The 21,586-nt window shown below is 60.0% G+C and overlaps 1 protein-coding gene across 5 annotated transcripts in view; it reads left to right on the top strand.

Moving 5' to 3' along the window:
* The window catches only part of DPP6 (dipeptidyl peptidase like 6), a 320,383-nt gene that overhangs the window by 178,566 nt on the left and 120,231 nt on the right, over positions 1-21,586 (top strand). The window contains exon 1 of one of the 5 annotated variants that reach the window (XM_016133760.2): positions 1,027-1,141. The exons of the other annotated variants lie outside the window; for them this stretch is intronic. Within the exon in view, the coding sequence (XP_015989246.2) occupies positions 1,085-1,141 (57 nt within the window). The 5' untranslated portion in view covers positions 1,027-1,084. Of the gene's footprint in view, positions 1-1,026; positions 1,142-21,586 lie in introns of those variants that run through there. 5 annotated transcript variants of the gene reach the window in all.

Here is a 21,586-nt window from a genome sequence, read left to right as displayed (position 1 = left end):
GTGTGCCTTCCTGTAAGGTCACCCCGCGGGCTCTTAAAAAATGTCCTTTGCACCAACAGACACCCTTGAGGTCCTGGCTGATTTTCAGAGAAAGGGAGATCCTTGGAGTTGAAAGATGAAATCTAAGTTTTCCGAATTTTAAGCCCAGGTTCCCACGACCAGCGATCTGCACGGCCGGCGGGGAACGCAGAAAAGATGCCACTCTTTGGGGCGCACACATCGCCCGCCTCCCCAAACGCCCGGGGCGGGCGCTCAGCAGAAGGGACAAACAGCGGCCCTCGCGTGGCTGCTTAGCGCCCCCGCCCAGGTGCGACCTGCCAGGCAGCGCTGCTGCGGGGCGCGGGCCACCTGGGCGAGGCGGCGAGCGCGGCAAGTTTCAGGGGCTACGGCCCTGCGCCCCCGCCTGGGTCCCCGGCCGTTCCTGGCGCCGCCTCCCGGTCGCCTTTGCCCCGCGCCACCTCCCCAGCCCGCCGCGCGCCCCCTCCCCAGCCTGGGCCCCGCGCCCCCTGCCCAGCCCGGGCCCCGGACCCCGCGCCCCCTCCCCAGCCCGCCGCGCGCCCCCTCCCCAGCCCGGGCCCCGCTCCCCCTGCCCAGCCCGGGCCCCGGACCCCGCGCCCCCTCCCCAGCTCTCCCCGCGCCCCCTGCCCAGCCCGGGCCCCGCGCCCCCTGCCCAGCCCTCCCCGCGCGCCCCTCCCCAGCTCTCCCCGCGCGCCCCTCCCCAGCTCTCCCCGCGCCCCCTCCCCAGCCCCGTGAGCCGCCGCGGAGCATGCGCCGTGCGCCGGGAGGCGGGCGGGAGCGGCGCGCATCGCCAGGTCCCCTTCCTGCACCGCGCCGCCAGTCGCCGGGCGCTAAGCAGTCGTCGCTGTTCCGGTGGCGGTCGCGGACGCTGTGGCTAACCAGAGAGGCCCCGCCCGGCTGCGCCCCGCCCCGGGCCCCCGGGACCCCGCAAGTCCCCCAGGCGCCGCGCGCGCTCGGAAGCATGGACTAGAGCCGCGTCCTCCGCGCCCCGCGCCGCGCGGCCGCGCCAGGCTCGCGGGAGGATCACACCTGCCCCCGAGGCGGCAGGCGCCCGGGACAGGCGACCATGACCACGGCCAAGGAGCCCGGCGCGGCGGGCAAGTCGGCGCAGCAGCAGGAGCAGGTAACGCGCGCGGGGCTCCGTGGGTGCGCGCGGGGGACGCGGGCGCCCGGCGTTCTCCCGCGGTTCTGTCTCCGTGGTGACCGCGGCCACCCGAGCCACAGAGGGGGCGGGGGGCCGGTGGGGGGAGCGACACGAAGTGCCGAGTGGCCGCCGCAGGGGTCGCCCCCCAACCTCCGCCCTGCGCCCCCCCCCCCCGCTTTGATTCTAGATCCCCGGGTGGGGGTGGGGGGTCCATAACGCCTGGCTGGGGAGCGTCGGCCGAGGTCAACTCGATGAGAAGGGACCTTCCTGCAAAGGCCTCTCCGGGCAGAGCCGCCTGATTTACTGTCAGCTGTGAAGCTTCCCAGCCATGGGGAATTTGGGGGTGGGGCAGAAGGCAGAATGGAGGCGGTGGGGAGCCCCCGCCCGCCCCCAAAATTCCGCTGCTTCTGCTCCTCCAGAAGGACGCTTCGGTTGGAACCCAAGTCAGAAGATGTGCGCGCCGCGTTTCGGGGACTTTCCGCGGCCGCCGTGCCCCTTTCTCGCCTTTTTTTCCTTAAGTATTTCCGAAGGAATTGAGAGCTGTTCCTCTGCTCCTTCCGGGCGTTTAGGAGAGCAGGCTCTGGGGTGGGGAAAGCGCCGGGGTGCCGACTTGGGACCAGGCGGAGCGGCCGCAGGTCCTAAAGGCCTGGCTGGGGATGGCCCGGCCCCGCCGGGGGCCCCCATATGGCGGAGGGCGGCCACCCTGGCTAGGCCTTCATGGGCCAGGAGTCGGGGAGCCGGGCAGCTGGGGTTCACGCAGGGCTAGATGTGGCGACCCCCCGATCGCGTCTGCAGGGGGCTCATCCTCCAGTCGCACTTAGTCGTCCTTGGGCCACTGAAACACCTGTGAGACCCCGGCAGGCCCGGAAGGCAGTTCGCTCCAGCTCACTGGATCAGCAGCGCATGCTGGTGACCTCTCTTCAGCTTAGGGCTGTGCTCGCTAGGATGGGAGGGCCAGGAAAGGAGACCCCTCTAGAGTTAGGGAAGCGAAGGCCGTCTTTGGGGACACGGTGTGGCAATCCAGTCATCAACTATTCAGAGACCGTAGGACGGCAACTTAGGATCCGTATTTAGTGCGAGCTGCATTTTTTTTTTTTTTTGGATCATGTCCTCCAAGCCCATGGAAAAAAGAGACCGCCTTATTAGTGTCGGCAGCAGCAGCTGACGAACTTAAATGCAGTTTTATTTCTTCTAGGAAGCAGGTTTGGTAAATATGCAAACCTCAGAACCCTCCCTGTCAGGGGTAGAGCTTGTGAGGGGTGATGCTCAGTGTGGCGTGAGCTCCGGGAGGTTCCCGGCGGACAAAACCGAGCCTCCTCCCAGCATTGCACAGAACGGCTCGGTACTCGCAGGTCCAGACCTGTGGGCGGGCACTCGGTCGCCCGGGCTGTGGGACGTGGAGCAGGCCCAGGATGCCTGTACGGCTGGGTCCTCGTTGTATGACACCCCCACATGCCAGGAGACCGGGAATGAGCGGGGTGCGTGTGGGTTTGCGAGGACCTGTGAGCTCTCGTCCGACTACGTCGACTTAATAGCAAGAGGCCACAGCTGGCGTAACCATGGTGGCCAGAGGTGGCCGTGGCTGCAGAGAGCAGGTGCAATGCCCAGCCACAGAGCGGCATCTCCTTGACCCTGAGAAAGGCCCGGAGCCCGCCCTGCGAAGCAGAACCGCTTGAGGGCCAACAGCAGGATGAGGGCAGGTCTCACCCCTTAAATGCAGCCTTAGGGGGACTCAGGCTAAAATCTTAACAAACCGCTCAGAACTCAGAGAGGTAAATAAAACACCAAGAAGATCATCATCTTCTTCTTCTTCCGTTATCAATTTTAAGAGATTTTAAACTGTTCATTCTGCGCGTTTAGATGACAGAGGCTCCCCGGTGAGGACCCAGTCCCCATTGGTCCCACCGTGGTTCACCACGTGTCCTGTTAAGCCGAGCAGGTGAAGCAGAAAAAGCTGAGGCTAATTTGGTTTAAATTTAGTGCGTTCTCACAGACACGTGAAAGTCTTCCTCAGAGAGCCCGACGAAGGCATTTCTCCCTTAGCATAAACAGAAGCATACGTATGTTTTTAAATACGCGGTCCTCACCTCGGGCGACTTATCACTGGGAAGCAGCCATCAAAACATTGCCGGGAATGGGAGAAGTCATCGAGGTTCGTCCTCCACGCTTCCATGACACAGTTTTGCTCAAATATGGAGCAGGGGTCCGGTTTTGGTGTCAGATCGTGTGTGTGCGTGCACGCGCGTGTGCGTGTGTGGATCGTGAAATCCCGTGAGTTGGAAAAGACCTCACAAGAGCTGCCCATGATCTGGTCTTGGCCTCAGAAATCTCACGAAATAAATGAGAATATGCCTTTTCTCCAAAAAGCCTCTTTTTGTGTGGAGGTAGCCTTATGTTGTGTTAACCAACTTGGATCTTTTATCTTGTGTGTTTAAGTTTAGTCCCCTCTGTAACTTCTTTCAATCTGAAAACCAGCTGGTCTGGTTTACTCTGCGTGTGTAAGTAACAATCACTTACCTGTTACTTGCCAGGGCTCTTTGAGCTGCACGAGTCCTCGTATGTCCCCCTGTGAAGTGTCTCTCCTCCTCTTAAATCACGGGCCCCCAGATCGAGGGTCGACCGATAGGTTACGTTACTTATCTGAGCCTTTGTGATGATAACGCCATTGCAGAAGTGTCTTCTGTGGCCAGTGGAAGCCTATAAACAACAGGTTCTGTAAAGGGGACCTTAGAGCGCAAGGCACTTGGGATGCCGAGCGCGGACAGAAGTTCCTGCGGGCACCCGGGACGCCGACATCCTTCGTCCCACGCTTTTGGTGTGAGACCCTGCTCATCTGTTGGCGGGTAGTTGAGATACTGAAACCGAGGACCCAGCTTTGGCCACCAAAAGAGTTGAATTTTTAATATAACCGTGTTGAAGAGGCGGTGAGAAGCATCTGCAGTGAAGGCGAATGAGGTGTTTGAAAGGAAAAAGAAACGGAGAGAAACCCAGGAAAGCAGGGTTCGAGGCTACGATTTCCTCTACGTGTCTCCCTACGAGACAGGTGGCTCTTTCAACATGAGGCCGCGGGCACGATAATGGCACTGCTGTCAATCAAATTCGGTTCCGCCCGTGGTCTAAGGAAGCTACAGCTGTGGACGAGGAGGGGACCCGAGGGAGCCGGGTGAAGAATGGGGCGACAGGCGGTTGAGATCGTGTAGAGACGCACCCGGCGCGGGGACTTCAGAGCAGGGAGGCAGAAGCACTGTGGCCTCCGAACGGTGACGCGTGGAGGGTCCGAGGGGACAGCCCGAGGTGCGGGCGCCCGAGAGAGAGCCTCGCAGGATGAAATCCCTGCGCCCTGGGGCTCCGGGACGGGTCCTGGAGTGGAGGCGGGGAGGGCAGCGGTGTCTTCGAGGACAAGGGACAGGGTGGTGGCATGGTGCTCTTCTTAGAAGAGGGATACTTAGTCTCCTCACCAGAGGGCATGTTCCTGCTTCTACAGGTAGTCCTCCATCTTCTGAGATGCAAGTCACGTGATCTCTTCCAAGTGGTCCATTAGCAGGTGTCACTTTAGAGAGTAAACGTGAACCCAGAGACAACCCCAGAAACCGAAGGTTGTTCTTTGACTTTTCTTTCTGGAAAACACTTTCTCTGTGTGTCCAACACCGACATTCCGCCGAACTTGACCCTTGTCCTCCTTTTCAATACCAAGTCACCACAGAAAGCTAGCCGAGACCTCCAGCTGCCCTCGAGGAGGCCGGAGACTCGGAAGGCCGGAGGCCGCTTCTCCTGACCTTCGCCAAAACACGTGGCCCCAGCATGCCCGCGAGGAATGTCGGGGTGCTGTCGCTTACAGTGATGAGCGGTCACCACGTTTCTGCCTTCTTTGACGGAAGCGAGCCGTGTTTAACACTGACTGGCATCGTTCTGCGGCCGGCGTCTCTCACCCTCTCTCCACGAGAGAGAGGGCACGAGGACCCTGTTGATGTAGAGTTCTGAAAATTGAGGAAAATAATATAATCTGGGGAAGAAGTGGTTTTCTGTGAGCCTTTAGAGATCAATGGTTGTTTGAAGTCCTAGCTTTGGAAAGATCAGACAAGTGGAGCTTGTGCCTTCTCATTCCTGACGTGCCTCGGAAGGCCAAAGCCAGCCGCCACGGCTGTCCCTCCCGCTGCCTTGTGGCCTCGGAGCATGGACGTAGAGAGCCGTGCCGGTTCGGGTGGGATTTCAGCCTCGCTCCTCTTTGCTGCAATTCTGCATGAGGCTGGCCAACATTCTCAAGGCCTTCCTGGCCTGTGTTCCTCGAAGTGGGGAAATAAACGTAAGGGTAGGGGCAGGGGGTAGTGATGGAGAAGGTTCAAGAAAAATAGCCCAGGTCACACGATCAGATCAGAAAGCATCTGCCGTTTACTTTCCAGGGTCGTGCTATTATTCGCTTGTAGTTGACTCTGTCCATCAAAACCTTTGCATGTGCCATTCTGCATGGGCCTGGCTGAATGACGAGACAAACCCGGTCACTGATACAGTGTATAAATGACGAGACAAACTCAGTCACCGATACAATGTATAAATGAGAGACAAACCCGGTCACTGATACAGTGTATAAATGACAAGACAAACCTGGTCACTGATACAATGTATAAATGAGAGACAAACCCAGTCACTGATATAATGTATAAATGACTAGACAGACCTGATCTCTGATACAATGTATGAGGGCAGGGTAATGCATCACTCTCCTTGAGAGCCTTTGTAATTTTAACAGCAGCCATTGGTGATGGAACCCAAGGAAATTATTAATGGCTGGGATTTCAGGTACAAAGTTAGGGCAGAGCCGATGGATAAAAGAATAGGGTGCATAGTCACGATCATTAATGAAGAATTAACTAGAGGTCACGGTGAGGACGGCCTTAGCCCCCTCACTGCTAGGCTGTGCACATCCAAGAAATACCTGTTAATTCTGGCTTTATCTTAAAGCTGATCCGGTGTCAGGCGAGTAGCAAATGACAGATACCGTTGCTATTCCTGACTCCCGGTTCCAGGAGGATTTTACAGCCATGGAGTTGAAGTTTGCAGCGACCCCCTTAGGAAAGTCGCCGCGAGCACAGACGCTGAGTCAGTGCCGTGGGCCTGGTTCCCGGCCGGTGTCTGTGTCCTGTCCTCAGGGGCGGCTCGGACGCCGTGGGGCCCAGAGCCCAGGCCTCACACAACGATTTCGTGATGCCACAGAGTCTTGGGAACGGACTTCTCCATGGAAGTTCATGGATTCTTCCCTTACTAACATCGGATCAGTTTTTCAGACATTTCCCTTCCCCTGCCGGAACCCAAGAAACACTGCCCAGGACCTGGAGCATCATCTCAAGCTGCTAAGTTGTTAATTTGTAACGTGGGCTTCTAAAAACGTGTGTGTGTGCGCGCGCGCATGCATGCATGGGTCACAGTCTGCTGATTGTCACAGGAACACTGAGGGGGGCTCTATCGGAACATTTTAGAAGGTCAGAGTCGGTCTCCCAACATGCCGACATGGTCCCTCTGGAAAATAACAAGGACTCGCGCCCTCGGATGCATGGACCCGACCTTTCTGTAGGTGACTCTTAGCAAGGCGATCACCCCAACCAGAGGCTCTGAGACATGGCCCTGTTTTTCTCTTGCAGAAATTAATATGCCCTTGGATGGCAGTGATGGCTGTTTTAACATTAATGGAAGAACTTTACTTCTCTGTTTTGAAGAGGCGTTTTTAATCCCTCTCGTTAGAACATTTGAGGCTGTGACGCGGTCCCTCGGGGAATTCTAAAATCACGACACTTGCTGTGCATCTGAACCCGGGGCCCTGACGGGGAGAGGCAAGCAGACGTATTTTTGAATTTTGAGAGCCTGCCTAACGCCCCGTCCTCTTATGAGATGGATGATGGACCAGAGGAAGGGTCTCATCTTCGGGTCTGGGTGACACAGTGAGGGGGAGGCAGAGTCCGGGGAAGGAGAGTGTGACATGGGAGGGCACAGGGGTTCCTGGCGGCGCCCCCAGCACCGGCCGTGGGCTGCTGTGGCGGGGAGGGCGTGTCTGCGGCTCCCGGGAAGATTCCGGAAAGCAGGCAGTGCCGGCCTGAGAGGGTTGCAGAGTCGCGACGGCGTGGAGAGTGTTGCAGCTGGAAAGGCTCAGAGAGGCCGCGCGGCCCACGGGCGTCACACAGCCTGCGGGAAACCGCGGCCCGGGGCGGGTCAGATCCTGGAACAAGGGGAAGGACTCCGAGCCCAACACCGTAGATTCTGGCTTAAAAGAATTGGGGGGACATGTAAAGCTGGACGAAGGCCTTGGGCATAAAATGGCCCTGTCAGAGTGTCTCGAGGGACTGATGGGGACACCGGCAGCTTCTGGGCGTCAAAGGCCTGAGAGTCCGTGAAGTCCCAAGTAAAAGTCGTTGTCACTGAACGCAGCAGGGGGTTGAGGCCGGTGCTGTGTGCGTCACAGAGACACACGCACAGACAAGCACACTGGCCCTCAGCCCGGGCTGCTCTGCCGCCCAAAGGGACGTGTTTGACTGAGGACATCGCTGTCCTTTCATGGGGTGCTGAGTTGACCCTCCCTCGACACACAGCTACGAGCCTCCGAAGGACACGCAACATGGCCTGATCCTCATGTGTCTCCAACACCGAGCACATTACAGAATGAGACAGGGAGTGAATGAGTCTCTCTCCCTCTCTGAGCCCCGTCCAGTGAGCGAGCCGCTGAATCGAGGGGTCTGTGGCTTTACTTATTCATTCATCCGGCCAATGGAGCCAGTCCACGCAGCCCCCCGAGTAACCGCCCCGTCCCCCCTTCCGTCCCCAGAGCTCTGGCCCCCTGCAGCCGCGTCCTCTCCCCGGGAGCACCTGCTCCTGGCCACAGCTGAGGGCCTCGCTTGCCGGGACTCATTCACAGGAAGGCGGCTGCTCTCTCGTTTACCAACGGCGCAGACAGTCAGGAAAACCAACGGATGAGGAAAGGAGGCCGGCCGGTCAGCACGCACCCCCAGAGCCCCCTTCTGTGTCGCTGTCGAAGTGGGGACATGGGTATTTCTCACCCGCCGAAGTGATTTGCTGAAGCGAGAACGTGATCCAGTCCGGACTGCATTGCCAGGCCACGGCTGCGGAGGGCCTGGCGTGACCACTTGGGCTTGTCCCCTGCCTGCTCTGCTGGGAGAAACGCTTTGCGGGCAAGGGGGAAGGCACGGGACTGGCGGCGTGAACAGGCGGGGGGCGTTCCCCCATTTGCCCTCCTCTGGGCGCGGATCGGCCGACCTCACCGAACTCCCTGGGTGGAGCCGCGCCGGTTGCCGGGGCTTCCCGCTGTGGGGAACAGGAGGAAAGGCTGCATCCGGAGCAAGTACGTGAAACAGCGAAACCGCGGCCCAGGGCGGTGCAGACGGCGGCTCGGACGCAGGAAGGGCTGAAGTTAGATCCCGGCTCCAGCCCTTGCCCGCCGGGCAGCGTCTGGACGACCTGCTTCCCCAACGAGCACCTGCTGCGGTATCGAAACATGCAAAGAAGCAGAGGCCGTGATGCGACGAGACTGAGTGGGGTCCAGGTCTCCGCCGCCTCCTTTTCCGCCCCCACCCATCCGGCTGCGGGAGGGGAGCTGACGAAGGGGGCAGAAGTGTACGTCGTGCAAGGCGTGTGCGCAGCGCCAGGTGAGCCGTTTATCTTTCCCTCGCTGCTGCCGCGCTAGAAACGGCACAGATGATGAGCTGCACTCGAGGCGATGAGTCGGCAGTTTTTGATCTGTTGAGTTCACCTCGGCGTGCGGCTGAGTCGTTATGCCAAGGTGCGTGAAGCTTAGTCGTGGTTTATTGGTTGTCGGAAATGTATTTGCTCGCGACGTAGATGATGCCTCCCTAACTCAGTTCAGCGGCGGCACCGTATGACCTGGGGCTGTCCAGAAGCTGTGGATGTCACTTTGCACATGAAGTCAACGCTGTGTTTTAAATTATTAGAATCTCACCGTGTGGCCAGGTGTTAAGGTTATTGAAATGTGGTTCTGAAGAATTCTGGTCCTGGTAGCGAATGGAGAAATGATTAGAATATTTTTTATTAGCTGGCTCCTGTGCTGCGATACCTCCGTGGAAAATTTCAGATTTATTGTGTCATCATGGCTGGACTGAGGAGATTATACTCAAAGCGTGAGGAGATTATACTCAAAGCGTAATGGAGTCTAAGAAAAATACTAAAGAAATACAGATAACCAAGACATCGGCTCGTGTCTTTTGTGGAGCTCGTGGTGGCTTTGGGAAAATGTCCTCGCCAGGCGAACTTCACCAAGGAAAGGAAATAGCAAACTCATGTGTGCTTTTCACTCAGACCTCAATGACGTGGAAGACACCGAAAAGTCCTCTAATCCTGTACGAGCTTCTGAGCCGATTTAATGTCTTGAATTTTAGGAGGACACAGAGAACTTAGAGAAACATCGGCTTTTAAATTTTCGAAAAGTAAAATTTCATGAGCTTCCCCTCCTGTGGGAGAATCTTCACTTCTAGCCTCGTGAAAATATTCACAGAGATAGCGTATCACGGTTTCGTTTGGAGTGTCTGGGAGAGTTTCGTGATGTCGGACTGACGATATATTCTTGCGTTCGCTCTTTCCGTGCTTAGAATTGCGAATTATTTTTTTGTCATTATCCTGTTGAGACGTAATGAATATAGAGGTGACGAGGGCAATCTTGGGGGGGAAAATCAATAACCAGCAAATCAATTACTCGCCTGTCAATCAAGCGCTCTCCTGTACTGCCTCCCATCCCCCGGCCCTCCCGACCGAGACAACAGAAAGCTAGGGGATGCATCACTGGAGGCTTTTTGCACGTGATTTGCACGTGATTTGCACACCGATCGAACTCTTTGGAATGGTAAATCCCTTGACCGATTTTTGTTAAGTGGGTTGACAATTTCCCAGTTCGGTCCTATCGCAGCACAACTCGAAACCAATGGCAGACAGTCGGTTCCCCGTGACAGGGAGGAACGGAGAGGTCTGTGTCTGTCCCTCTGTCTATCGGGAGGTATTACTTGATTCCTTTTCAGGCTCCGTAGTCGGGTGTGTCAGACTCAGTATCCTGTGTCCCCAGCCATACTCATGACCACACGTTAGAGGAACAAAGAGATGGCTTTTGTGTCGGGGACCGTTCTAGAGATGCGCTCTCTCTTACTTTTCCTGTCGCCGGAGCCTCCGATGCGGAGTACGTGCGCAGACACACTGTGTCCGCCCTCCTGCCCGCCCTGGCCCCCTGCGCCCGGGCGCGACGCGTGCCCGCTTGGCGCCGTGAGGGTGGGGCCCTCGCTTGGATCCCGAGGCGTGTAGCTAAGGAGGCAGGCCACCGCGTCACAAACGTGACACACGCCCGGGAGCCGCCTCAGCGGCGTCTCCCAAGGGCAGTCGTCATCGCGAATCTCTTCGACAGTCTTACTGAGTTTTTTAGAACAAAAATTATACCTGATTATATATTTCATGTAAAAATACAAAGACAGTTTTAGGGTAAAGAGTGAAATAAAGCGATCGCTGTTTTTTTTTTTTTCCCCGTCAAATTATGTTTTGCTCTAAGGCAGATGAAGTTTCTTATTTTTAAGGACAGAGACATAACCCCTAATTTTTCTTGGTATAATTTTAATATTTAGACTAGAATAATAATACTATTATATATTTGTATAACATTTGATACCAGCGCTGACGGAAATGGAACACAAGCTACATAGACGATTTAAAAAAATGTTAGCAGCCGCGTCAGGTGTTAAAAGCATTCTCTCTGTATAAATATTCGAGGGGAGGTCATTGAGACAAGGGTAGCATTCGGTCGGTAGAAGTATTGACTGGGCATCTACGAGGTGTCCGGCACCCTGGGCGCCGCGGAGCCGTAGGGCATGAAAGACGAGCGGATTTGGCGACCTTCGATCACGTGCCGGGCATCGTTCTCCACGGCGACAGAACTCACGCTTGTGGCCCGGATTCGCTCTTACCGAAAACGCATGGCCGTTTGATCATGAACACGGCCTCCCTCCTGCCTCTTCGGGGCCCTCCTTAAGGAGGCGAACGCGGGCCCCGGAACGAGGCTGCAGCTTCGGCCAGCTGAGGCGGGAACTGGGGAAGGAATTCGGACCTGAGCTGGTGGTGTTTTATGGGTTACTCCGCGACCCGCTCCCTGAAGGTTAGAAGTAGGGGCTGGGCACACGCGGCAGGTTCGGTACTGGCCTCGCCTCCCCCGCAGACGGGGTCCGTGGACTTTTGTTTGTCCTGAGCAGAAGCGGGGTTTGTTGGCGAGATGCCGCCGGGGGCGATATGAAATTGCAGAGGGCTGAGAATCGAGCCTCGGCGCCTGGGGCAGCTGTTCCCCGTGGAGCCTCCTTTCGCTCGTGTGGAGAGCTGGCCGCCGGCAGCTTCCCCGGCCACGTCCCCTGGCTCGGCCCCCAGGACAGAGCTCGCCCCTCCCTGCCACCCCGAGCCTGGAAACTCGCGTGCTAGGACTCCGCCTGGCCTGGCTGAGTCACGAGTCCGCAGTCCATCTGCCGAGCCGCCACCTGGTCCCAGGGCAGACGTGCTGTGAGCCTCATTCGGAGCGTGAAAGGAGACCATTTGGGGTAGGTGTCAAACGCTCGTGCGGCGCCATGACGCTGTGCGTGTTTGTGTGTTTAGAAGGAAAAGCGTCGGAAGCCGGAGCCGCGGAACAGCCGGTCCTCGCTGGGCAGCTGAGCATGGTGGCCACGTCCCCACGTCTGACCCCAGCTCTGACACCGCAGCAAAAAACCTCATTCACAGCAGGGCCCCCAGCAGACGGAGGGCAGTTTTTGTTCCGTCCAGAGCTTGGCACCCGGCGATTCTCTCCGCCATGAAGAGGCTCGTTCTTCGTAATTCATTTTTCAGCTTCGTTAGGCGACGTGACGGCCCCGAACGGCACGGCAGCTTCCAGGAGCCTGCGTTTTCTGTGGCGGGAGAATTAGCGTGGGTCTGTGAAACCGTCGCGGTCTGGGAGAGACAACGTCCCAGGCTCCTCGGAACCTCTCGCTCCTGCCCTCGGGAAGGCCGTCGCGTTTATCGGGAATCCTCTGTGGGGACCTCAGTGCGAAGTGCTGAGCGGCGTTTTACAGGCGGTCCGCGGTGTGGCCCGTCCCCTGTACGAAACATAACCGTGCCCGCGTTAGCTAACGGCGCCTCCTTCGAATGCCCGTCCTTCCGTCGCGGGGCCGGGACCTCGTCCGCCTCGTTTCGGGAGCCACGCGCACATCAGAGCAGGTCGCGCGGGTCGGTTTTGTCTGAAGTTGATGTCACGCGGGCCGAGGGGCTGCCCCTGTGACCGTGCCCTCCGGGCGGTCTGCGGCTCGTCGCGGGGGCCGGCTCCCCACAGGAGAGGGCGAGTCCGTCCGCCCAGTTCAGGGAGAATAAATAGAACCACGAAGGCAAGGCAGGGCTGGCCGAAACGCCGTTCCCTGCGCGTCCCGAAGAGGTTTAGCAGGAAAGCCTGCCGTGAGCATGCCGACGGGGCGCGTGCAGGTGGCTTCCTTTCCAAGCCGCTTTGCCGAGGTGGCCGTAACGCCAAAGTCCCTTTTGGAGTTTGCGCATAGTTCTTTAAATTCCCCGGGTGTGTTGTGTTCGAGGGCGGCCGGGCCGCGGTGTGCGGGTACAGACGCGGCGTTGGTGGGTGCGGGGGTCTCCGGAGATGGCGCACGAGAGCCGACGCTTCCTTCCGGACCGGGTGACGGCGCCGAGACCCAAGCCACGAGGGCCCGTGGGGACCAGACCTGGGGTAATCCGGACGGTCCCGCCAGCGGCCCGCGAAAGCCAGCTGTCCGGGCGCGAGGGCGTGGCCGGCGGCCCTGGCCAGTCCGCGGACTCGCCCCGCAGGGGTTTTTCTGACGACGAATGTCGCCTACGGGGTAAATGGAGCGTGAGGTTCAAGGAAGGGAAGGACGGAGGAGGGAGAGAGTCGCTGTGCCCGGTCGGGGCCTGGAGCGCGCTCCTCGTCAGTCGCCCGGCGTGGTCTGAAGTATCAGGGACGGGCTTGGGCGCCCCGTCCGTTTCTGGCTCGTGTCGGGGAACCGTGAAATGTTAAAGCGGAAACGAGCCCGCGGGGGCCTGCGTTCTCCGGGGAGACAGGGTCGGATGCACGGAAGCGAAGTCGATCGGGCCGCGGAGGTCAGTCAGCGGCGGGAGCCAGCACACAGCGCACCCCCTGCCTCCCCGACACCGGCCCCGGCCCCGTGGAGAGCAGGGGGACCCTAGAGCCACACTGTGGCAGAGACGCGGTCCGGGCAAGGCCCCATCCGCAACCTCGGGGGGATGGCCGTGTTGCTCTGCGGACACGGATGAGCTCGGGGTCCCCCGTCGGGTCATCTCTCCCTGCTTTTCATCAGGAAGTTTCTTCTGAACTTCCAATGACGGCCCAGGCATTAGAAACACCGAAAGTACGTGTTTCTGGGTGCGGACAGCCCTGTCGGGGGGAGCCTGCCTCCTTCTGACTCTTCTCACAGTTATTTTTCTCTCGTAACAGTTTTGAAAGGGAGATCAAAACCTCTGGTTTCGGCCTTAGATATCTTTCGGGGGGCGGGGGTGGCACTCTTGGCAGGACGCTGATGTTCTGTGTTCCTGGATTTACTTAAATGTTCCCCACTGGAGATTCGGGGTACACGTGGGTCGTTGATGCCGTTGGCGGTGCCCGACTTCGACGCATTGTCACTGTGCCCTCGACCCAGTGTCTCCCTGGTCCAGCGGAAGCCGACGAGTTGACAGGGTCCTCCTGCACCCGCGCGACCCAGAGGGTGGCCTCCGGCGCGCGCGGCTTTGGGTCGAGATGTGGCTGGCGTGGCTGAGCAACGGAAGTCTCACTTTTATTTAGTTCCAATTAATTAAAATTAGAATCGTCGCAAACGGCCAGTGGCCATCCTATCGTCCAGTCCAGCTCTAGACACAGGTGTTGGGGGTCGGGGGGAAGAAAAGAGACGAGTCGTGACCTCTGGCCACGAGGCCCTCGCAGCCCGGAGAGCTGCGGGAGGTGGAGGGGCAGGAGATGGGCCAATGGGTCGTCGCCCTAGAGAGAGAGATGATACATAATCTCCGTCCACCCACGAGGAGGTGAGCGCGCAGGTGGCCCGGGCGAGAGGTCGCCCGGTGGCCTTCCGCACATTTAAGTCCTTGTTCTTCCGTAAGAGCCGCGCGACAGATCAACCCCTCTTTGGGGCTTCAGACCCTTCTTCCGGAAGTGACCCGAGGTCTGAGACGGGCCTGAGACGGGGACGGGCCAGTCGACCCCTCCCCTCTCCGGCCTCCGCGGCGCTCAGCTGCGGGCCGGTCGGCACGGCCGGCGTTTGCGTACGCCGGTCGCTGTGACGTCCTCCCTCCGAGCCCGCGAAAGCGTTCGTGGTGCCCCCTCGGACGCCGGGCGGCGTTGGACCCTGGCCCCCTGACCCCCGGGCAGCTGCGCAGATGGCCGTGGTGGTGACCCTCTCCGGCTGAACAGTTTCCCGGCTGAGTGCAGGGGCTGCGCCTTTCTCGTTTCTGCCCACGTCGGGCGTCTTAGACTTCAAAGATAAGGGCTTCGCGGAGCGCCGCATAGAGGCCGAGCGGCTCTGGGAGCGGGCGGGCAGAGCTGTGATTTCGGAGATGCAGTCACTGGTCATTATCTCGATCAGCAGTACCCGGTACACGGGGCCCGTCTCTGCGTCTGTCTGTGCGAACAGAACGCTCTTTCTTTCCACGACCTACCTGCTGGCAAGGTACAAAAGGTGTCCGCCAAGCGCCGCGGGGCCTCGCCGGAGCTCTGCTAACAGGCAGCTGCATCGCCGGTAGACCGGACCACTGGAGAGGAGAGGGAAGCGCTCACGTCTGCAAATGAACCTCTCGGGCTTTTCATCGTGGGGCCCTTGAATCCTCTCCTCGTCCGGGACGCTCGCGCTAATCGGTAGGGAAGCCGACTTTGCGAGAAGCGCGATGGGAGGGAGTCGCTGTCGGCGGGGGAGGACCCGGCTCTGGGGGGGACTCGCCGTCCGTCTGTTCTCGTGTGCTCTACCCGAGCGGAGCTCGCACACCCAGAGCGTTGTGACCCTGTTCCCTCTGCAGGCGGACGGGGCGTCACTCGCGATGCCGTCGCGGACTCGGCAGGCGGGTCTAACTGCGGAGATCTAGTGGGAAGGCAACGCCCTTTCTCGGGTGCCTGGCAGAAGCCAGGGTGTTTTGATTCTGGGGTGCACATCTATGTGCGCACCCTTGCGTGTGCGTTTGCGTGGGAATGGGCTAAGCGCACCCCACCTTCCACACTGTCAGCCGTTCGTGTGTGTGGGGGGGGCGCGTTGTCCAGCGTCACACGGAGCAATGACCACGGGATCAAAAGTCTGTTCTTCGCGTCTTAACCTAAGCTCCTCGAATGCTTGTGCGCACGCAGATCGCCTGGGGCTTTGTCCAGACACAGAATGCCGCGGGTCCCGGGATTCTGCATTTCTAATGAACTGCCCTGTGACGCGGCTGCTGCCGGCCACAGATAAGCCTCTGGGTGGCCAAGCTTCGTTCGGGGTCTTTGCGAGTGCGTCCGCTGTGAAGCAGTCCTCTTAGAGACAGAAGCCCGAGGACCCACGGGACCAGGGAAATTAAGAGTCGTGGTTGGCTGTCCATGGAGCCGGGGTTCCAGGGTGTGCAGACATGCCGGGATGGTGGGATTTTTCCGAACAGAGGCAAACGGAAGTCCGTCATCAACTCGAGAGCTGCTGGCGTGGCCCGAGGCCGGCCGTGTGTCCCAGCCTCCGCCACCTCCCTGCTGCAGGCCGAGTGTCCTGGGAACAGCTGCCTCATTCCTGTGGGAGGAAGTGCCCGAGGACGGAAAGCCCGTGATGGACCACGTAGCAGCCGGCCCCGTCTCGTTAGGGAAGTGGCCACTACGCCTCCACGTGGTGATTGCAGATGCTCCCTTCGGGCTGTTTTAATAGTTCTGCTTCAAGCATATTTGTTTTTCCTTATTTTCCAGTATCTTTGAGGAAAATCTATCCTATCCTGTACAACGCAGTCTGGAGAGAGATGGCATGTTTGACTCCCGGAGGAATTATACATCTCTCTCAGTTTTTTCTTTCTTTTTCTTTTTCCCAGTTGGGTGTTATTAAACTGCGACGTCTGAGTTTTGGGCAGCCTTTAATGTGAAGGACACACTCACTATTTCCTGCCCATTCCCGGGACGCGTTCCCAGGTTTGAAATCTCCAGACCGGTCTCGCCGGCGGGGCGATGCCATGCACGTCTCACCTCCGATCTTGGTGCCTAACTCATGGGCAGCTAGTCTTATAGATTAACGTTTGATTCCGTTCCAAAGCCAAACTCCCCTGCCGCCTTCGGGTGGTTTAAAGCATCGATTTCTCTCTCCGACACGTCTTAAGACGCCGGCTGCCCAAAAGTGGGGGGGAGGCTGGTTGAACCTCATGGCGCATATGTTGCCTGCCGAAGAGGGGGCCTCAGGAACACGCAGCTCGTCTCCAGCGAACGACGCTCCGGGAACATTGAAGGGGGTTTTAAATCACGGTGAAAATTGGAATCCGGGAAACAGAATGTTCTCGTTAAAGGCAGAAAAATTGGGGATTCAGAATAACATTTAGTTCGCAATTTGGACGATTGTCCAACGTCTGATTTTATGTCGTTTTAATTATTCAGGTTGGTCATTAGAATTAAATGGCATTTTGTAACGATTCCTCATCAAGCCTTTGAAAGCGCTCGCTCCGATGGGGAACATGTCACGGGCTGGAGGAGGGAGAAGCCGAATTCAGGTTCCCTCATGTCACGTGTTGCGGTCGGAAGTCGTATTGTAGTGGACCGTTTCCGTACTGTAGCTCCAAGTCCGTTTTTATAACCTAATAGAACAAATACAGATTAATTTTAGTGAGGCGGCGTCATTTCAGCTTTGTCATTCTGCTACACGCTAATTAACCCATTTCCCGCTGAGGAGGAGAAGGAAGAGCTGCTCGCTGCCGGCATCCACCTGCCCGCACGCGCGGGAACGCCGCGCTGTCTAGGAGGTGACGTTTTCGGCGATCGGAAACGACTACGTCTCGTGCGGGAAGGACCACCGCTAAAGGCAGAATGCTGTAGATGGGCGGAAGGGCGTCTTTTGTCCCCGAGGACGGTGGCTCTGCCGGCGCCACGCGCGAGTGACGAGGACCGCGAGGCGCCCCGCGGCAGGCTCGGGGGGCAAGGCGGGGCCGGCATCCGGTGTGTCCCCGGGGCGGGCGGGGCACGGGCCAGAGCGCCCCGCTCGGGGGCACGGGATCCGCGTCCCACCCTCGGAATTTTCAACGCGACTGAGTTTGAATGTTGTCACTTGTTAAAAAAGAAGGCGCAGAGGGGGAGAGAACGCTTTTCCCGGGTTCCCTGTCGAGGGCCGGCTCTTCCGGAATCCTCCGTGTCCTGCGCCGTCTTCCAGGGGTTCGGCCCTCAGGCCACACGCTCTACAACAGACGGCTCGGGGAGGGACGCAGCGGGGTAAAGTGGGGGGGCGTCCCATCACAGCAGCTGGCATGTGCCCTTGTCACGTGATGCAGGAGCTAAGGCTCCGGACACCACCCTGCGACACCGGGCAACCCCCAAGACCTCGCTCCCTCTGCGCCTGCCGGGACGGGGTCGTTTCGAGCGCACGCTTGACTTCTTTGTGCTATTTCGTTTTTAGGGGCAGAAAACGGGGTGCGGCGTTCCTCCTGCGCCAGCAGCCTCTGCACCAGTGCGGGGGCCCGTGACTGCACGGAACCCCCTCTGGAACCGAGGGGAGCCGGCCGGCCGAGTGCGCCGCGCCCCGCCAGCACGGTGAGAGCCGGCGTCGGGGCCCGCCTCGCTCCGTGCCGCGACCCTGCCCTCACACGTCTCGGCGGCCACCTGCTCCTCTCCTGAGCTCGCTCTTGCTGTCCCAGTGGACAGCCAAGGCCGCCTTTTCTCCCGGGGTTCCCGAGCACCCGAAGTCGCCGTTTAAATCCCGGTTCCCAGGCTCGCCCCCGGCTGGACGCAGCGGACCACCGCGTCTGTCTCCCTTTGAGGAACGTGCCTGATCGCTGGGGCCACGCGGCTGCCCCCGGCACGACAGGTGTGCGGAGCCTGCGTGGACACGCGATTCGAGAGGCCATCCGGCCCCTTCGTCCTCTCTGAGACACGGTCATCGGCGCGTCTCAGGCATTGCAAATGCCACGGGTTCGGGACGTGCGGGGGGAGGAGCAGAGCGGGAGCAGCCGGGGCGGCGGGCCAGGGTTCAGGCCGGTCTCCGTTTAGTGCGGCCGTGTCGTTGGGGGGGGGGTGCGGGGTGGGGAGGAGGCGGCGGCCGGGCGCCCGCCCCCGGGGGAGGGGGCTTCGCGGCTCTGGCGTTTCCCGGGCGGCTTTTCACAAAGAACCCACAGGATACAGAGACCTCACTTCCCACCAGCTCCCAGCCCACAGACACGTGCTGCGTCACAGTGTGCTTGTCCTTGGCAGTAAATCGTCACACGATTAACCGAACAGACCAACATTCGCTCTCTGTATGGCAACGGCCGCTTTGACGCACGGTTTGGGATTCTTTCCATCACAGCGGATCGGGGACTTTGCATCTGATAAACGGAGCTAGGTGGGGCCAGCCTGCTCTGCAGAGGAGGCGGGCGTCCGATCCCCGGGGCCCGCTGCGGTGGGCGCCCGGCTGCGGTGGGGCCCGCGGTTTCGCGTGGCCGACCCTGTCAGCACCACACCACATCCCGTGGGAGCTGCCTTAGCTCGTTAAGCGCGATCCACCAAGTTCAAATGCTGGGCGTGGCACTCGCAGAAGGACATAGGGTAGATTTTTATTAACCCGCTTTGGACGGAGAGTTACGGAAGAGTCCGAACGCCTTCCCCGGGCAGACGCGGACGCTGTGTCCTCAGCGCCGTTGTTCACATTCTGCGAACAGCGGCCACGAACGAGCCGTTTAACTATGAAACAAACCGAGACTCCCAAAACACGTCCCCAGCAGCTCGGCCCCTCCCGTCCTGACCCGTCACGGCGCCGGCCTGCGGAGGCGACCGCGGCTCTCGTGACCGGCATTCGCCGTCCTGGTTCGCCGGCCCGGGGGGGTCAGTTCACCCCTCTGACTCTAATACGGTCCGTTTCCTCGTTTTCAGACGTTGGAGGCTCGAACCACTGGCCCCGAGATCGTTTGGTTTAAACCTGTGTTTCGAACACGTATGTTCCCTTTCGCCTTCCAGGCGTTGCACAGAGACGGACCGGCGACGGCCGCGGTCGCCGATGCATGTCCGTCCCGTCAGTGCCGACCGACCGGCCGGCTCGCAGAGTGCCGTGCGCACCTGTCACGCCCGGTGCCACGGCCACCGTCCCCCCCTTCGGCCCCACCGCCCCCTGGGAAGAGCGAGACACCGTGTGCGTCCCTTGCTCAAGGTCTCGCGGGGGGGACGTGGCAGACGGGCGGGGCTCTGGGTGACGGGGGGGGGGGACGTGGCAGACGGGCGGGGCTCTGGGTGACGGGGGGGGGGGGGGGGGGTGGCAGACGGGCGGGGCTCTGGGTGACGGGGGGGGGGGGTGGCAGGCGGGCGGGGCTCTTGGTGACGGGGAGTGGCAGACGGGCGGGGCTCTTGGCGACAATCAGGGGGTGGCAGACGGGCGGGGCTCTGGGTGACAGCTGGGGGGCAGGCGCCTCCCCTTTTCCAAAGGCCTCCTCTCCTTACCCCACGTGGACTTCTTTCAATTTCTCATTGTATAAATACATAGATCATGTTCTCTAATGAATGGACTTACGGCTGTCAGCGTAGACGCTCATTTTTTTTAAGCTCCTTTATGACTAGCGATAAATCACCCTTAGGTACCATTTCATCTGAATTTTAGTAAAGGATTCTCCTTTCGGTGTTTGGGAAACAGAAAACCTGCGCTTCACAAACCCGTCCAGAGGAGTCCCTAAGCGGGCGCGGCGAGGTGCGGGGGAGTCTGCGTTCTTCCTCCGAGGCTGGGCGGCGGCCGTCAGCTCAGAGGGGCGTTCCCCGCCTCTGCCCTTCTTGCTGTGTCTAGGGGCGGCCAGGCCCCGGTCACACCGGACCCAGGAAAATGCACAAATGCAAGTGTCACGGTCCCTCGGGTTTTGGAAATGAAACCCGCAGCGGCGGGCGCCTTGTGACGCCGTCTCCCGCCGAAGGTCTGGCGGACAAGCCGGGGGCACAGGCAGAGACAGCTGGGCCGTCGAGCGTTGCTGCGAACGGCGGACGGCGGCTTGACTCGGGGCCAGGGGTGGAAGCTGCTCCAACGGAACGGTTCGAGGGCCCCGCCGTCATGCCCCCCGCGTGCCGAGCCCGCGGCGCTGCTCCCCTCGGGGAGGGGCGGGCGAGTCTGTCTGCTCCTCTCTGCTGCGCCTGTGTGAAAGACCCGGGACCCCGGAGGAGAGCAGACGGACGGGAGGCCGGGCGGGGGACAGCGCTCCGTCCTGGGTCCCGTCTCTTCACACCCTGACTCCCCGCGTCCGTCTCTCTCCCAGCGGCGCGTGGGGTTTATAAATGCCGCGGGGTCCTTTCCGACGGGTGCAGGAGTCGCAGTGAGCACAGCCACCAGCTGCCCCACGCACACACAGCCGAGGCACAGGCGTCGCGGGAAGACTGTCTGAGGCTGAACCCCGGGCTCGTGCCTCGGGGGACGGGCCACTCGCCCCGGTCCCTTGGCGCCTCGGTTTCTCTCTGTCCTCGTTTCTCAAAGACGATCAGTAACTCAAAGGCCCGTCGCTGGGAGCACGTGCCTCATGGCGGCCCCTCCCCTGAGCGGCCACTGGCCAGGGCCTCTGCGGCCTGGATTCTGCCATTTCAGCTGCGCCATAGAGGTGGGCGGCTGTCCCAAGCCTGTCCCGGGAGCTGTCACCGCGTGCCCGTCCGCTGGCCTTTGCCAGTCCTTCTCTTTCTTCCCCCCAGCCGTCCGTTTTGCCCTGTGTGGACCCCACGGGGAGCATCCGCCGCCAGCCAAAGTCAGCAGCGAGGCCCTCCCGTCGGTCCCTGTTTCAGGGGGTGGGCGCGTCCTGCCCCTCGCCCCCTGCTTCCTCTCTGCCACGTCCACCTGCCGGGGAAGAAGAGACGTTCCGACGGCCGGAACCGGCCCCCGCCTCTGAACGCCATTTCTTCGTAAGCAGAACGCCTTACCCATGTCGCAGGGTGTTTCTGGGAGTCGAAGTGGACGTACTCGTTGATCGTAATAGGAACTCTTCACTCCGGGAGCCGGGAGGCCGCCACTTCCCACCGCCCGTCACCAGACTCATCCTCTCGAGGTGACCTCCCCGCTTCCCGACATGCTGGAGAAGGCGCCGCCGGTCACAGTCACGGGTCCCTGCCCTTCCTGTCCACCAGCCTCTCTGAATTTCCCAGCGGCGAGAGAAACCGTCGCGTGTGAAGTCTGGCTCACGCATTTCCAGACATCGGCTCAGGCGCCCGGGGCAGAGGAAAGGCCCCGGGGGGCTTCGCACACTGAGCGGGGACGAGGCGAG

Source organism: Rousettus aegyptiacus, unplaced genomic scaffold (genome assembly GCF_014176215.1).
Source record: "Rousettus aegyptiacus isolate mRouAeg1 unplaced genomic scaffold, mRouAeg1.p scaffold_m13_p_13, whole genome shotgun sequence".
Lineage (NCBI taxonomy): Eukaryota > Metazoa > Chordata > Mammalia > Chiroptera > Pteropodidae > Rousettus > Rousettus aegyptiacus.
This window is presented reverse-complemented; position numbering and strand designations above follow the sequence as displayed.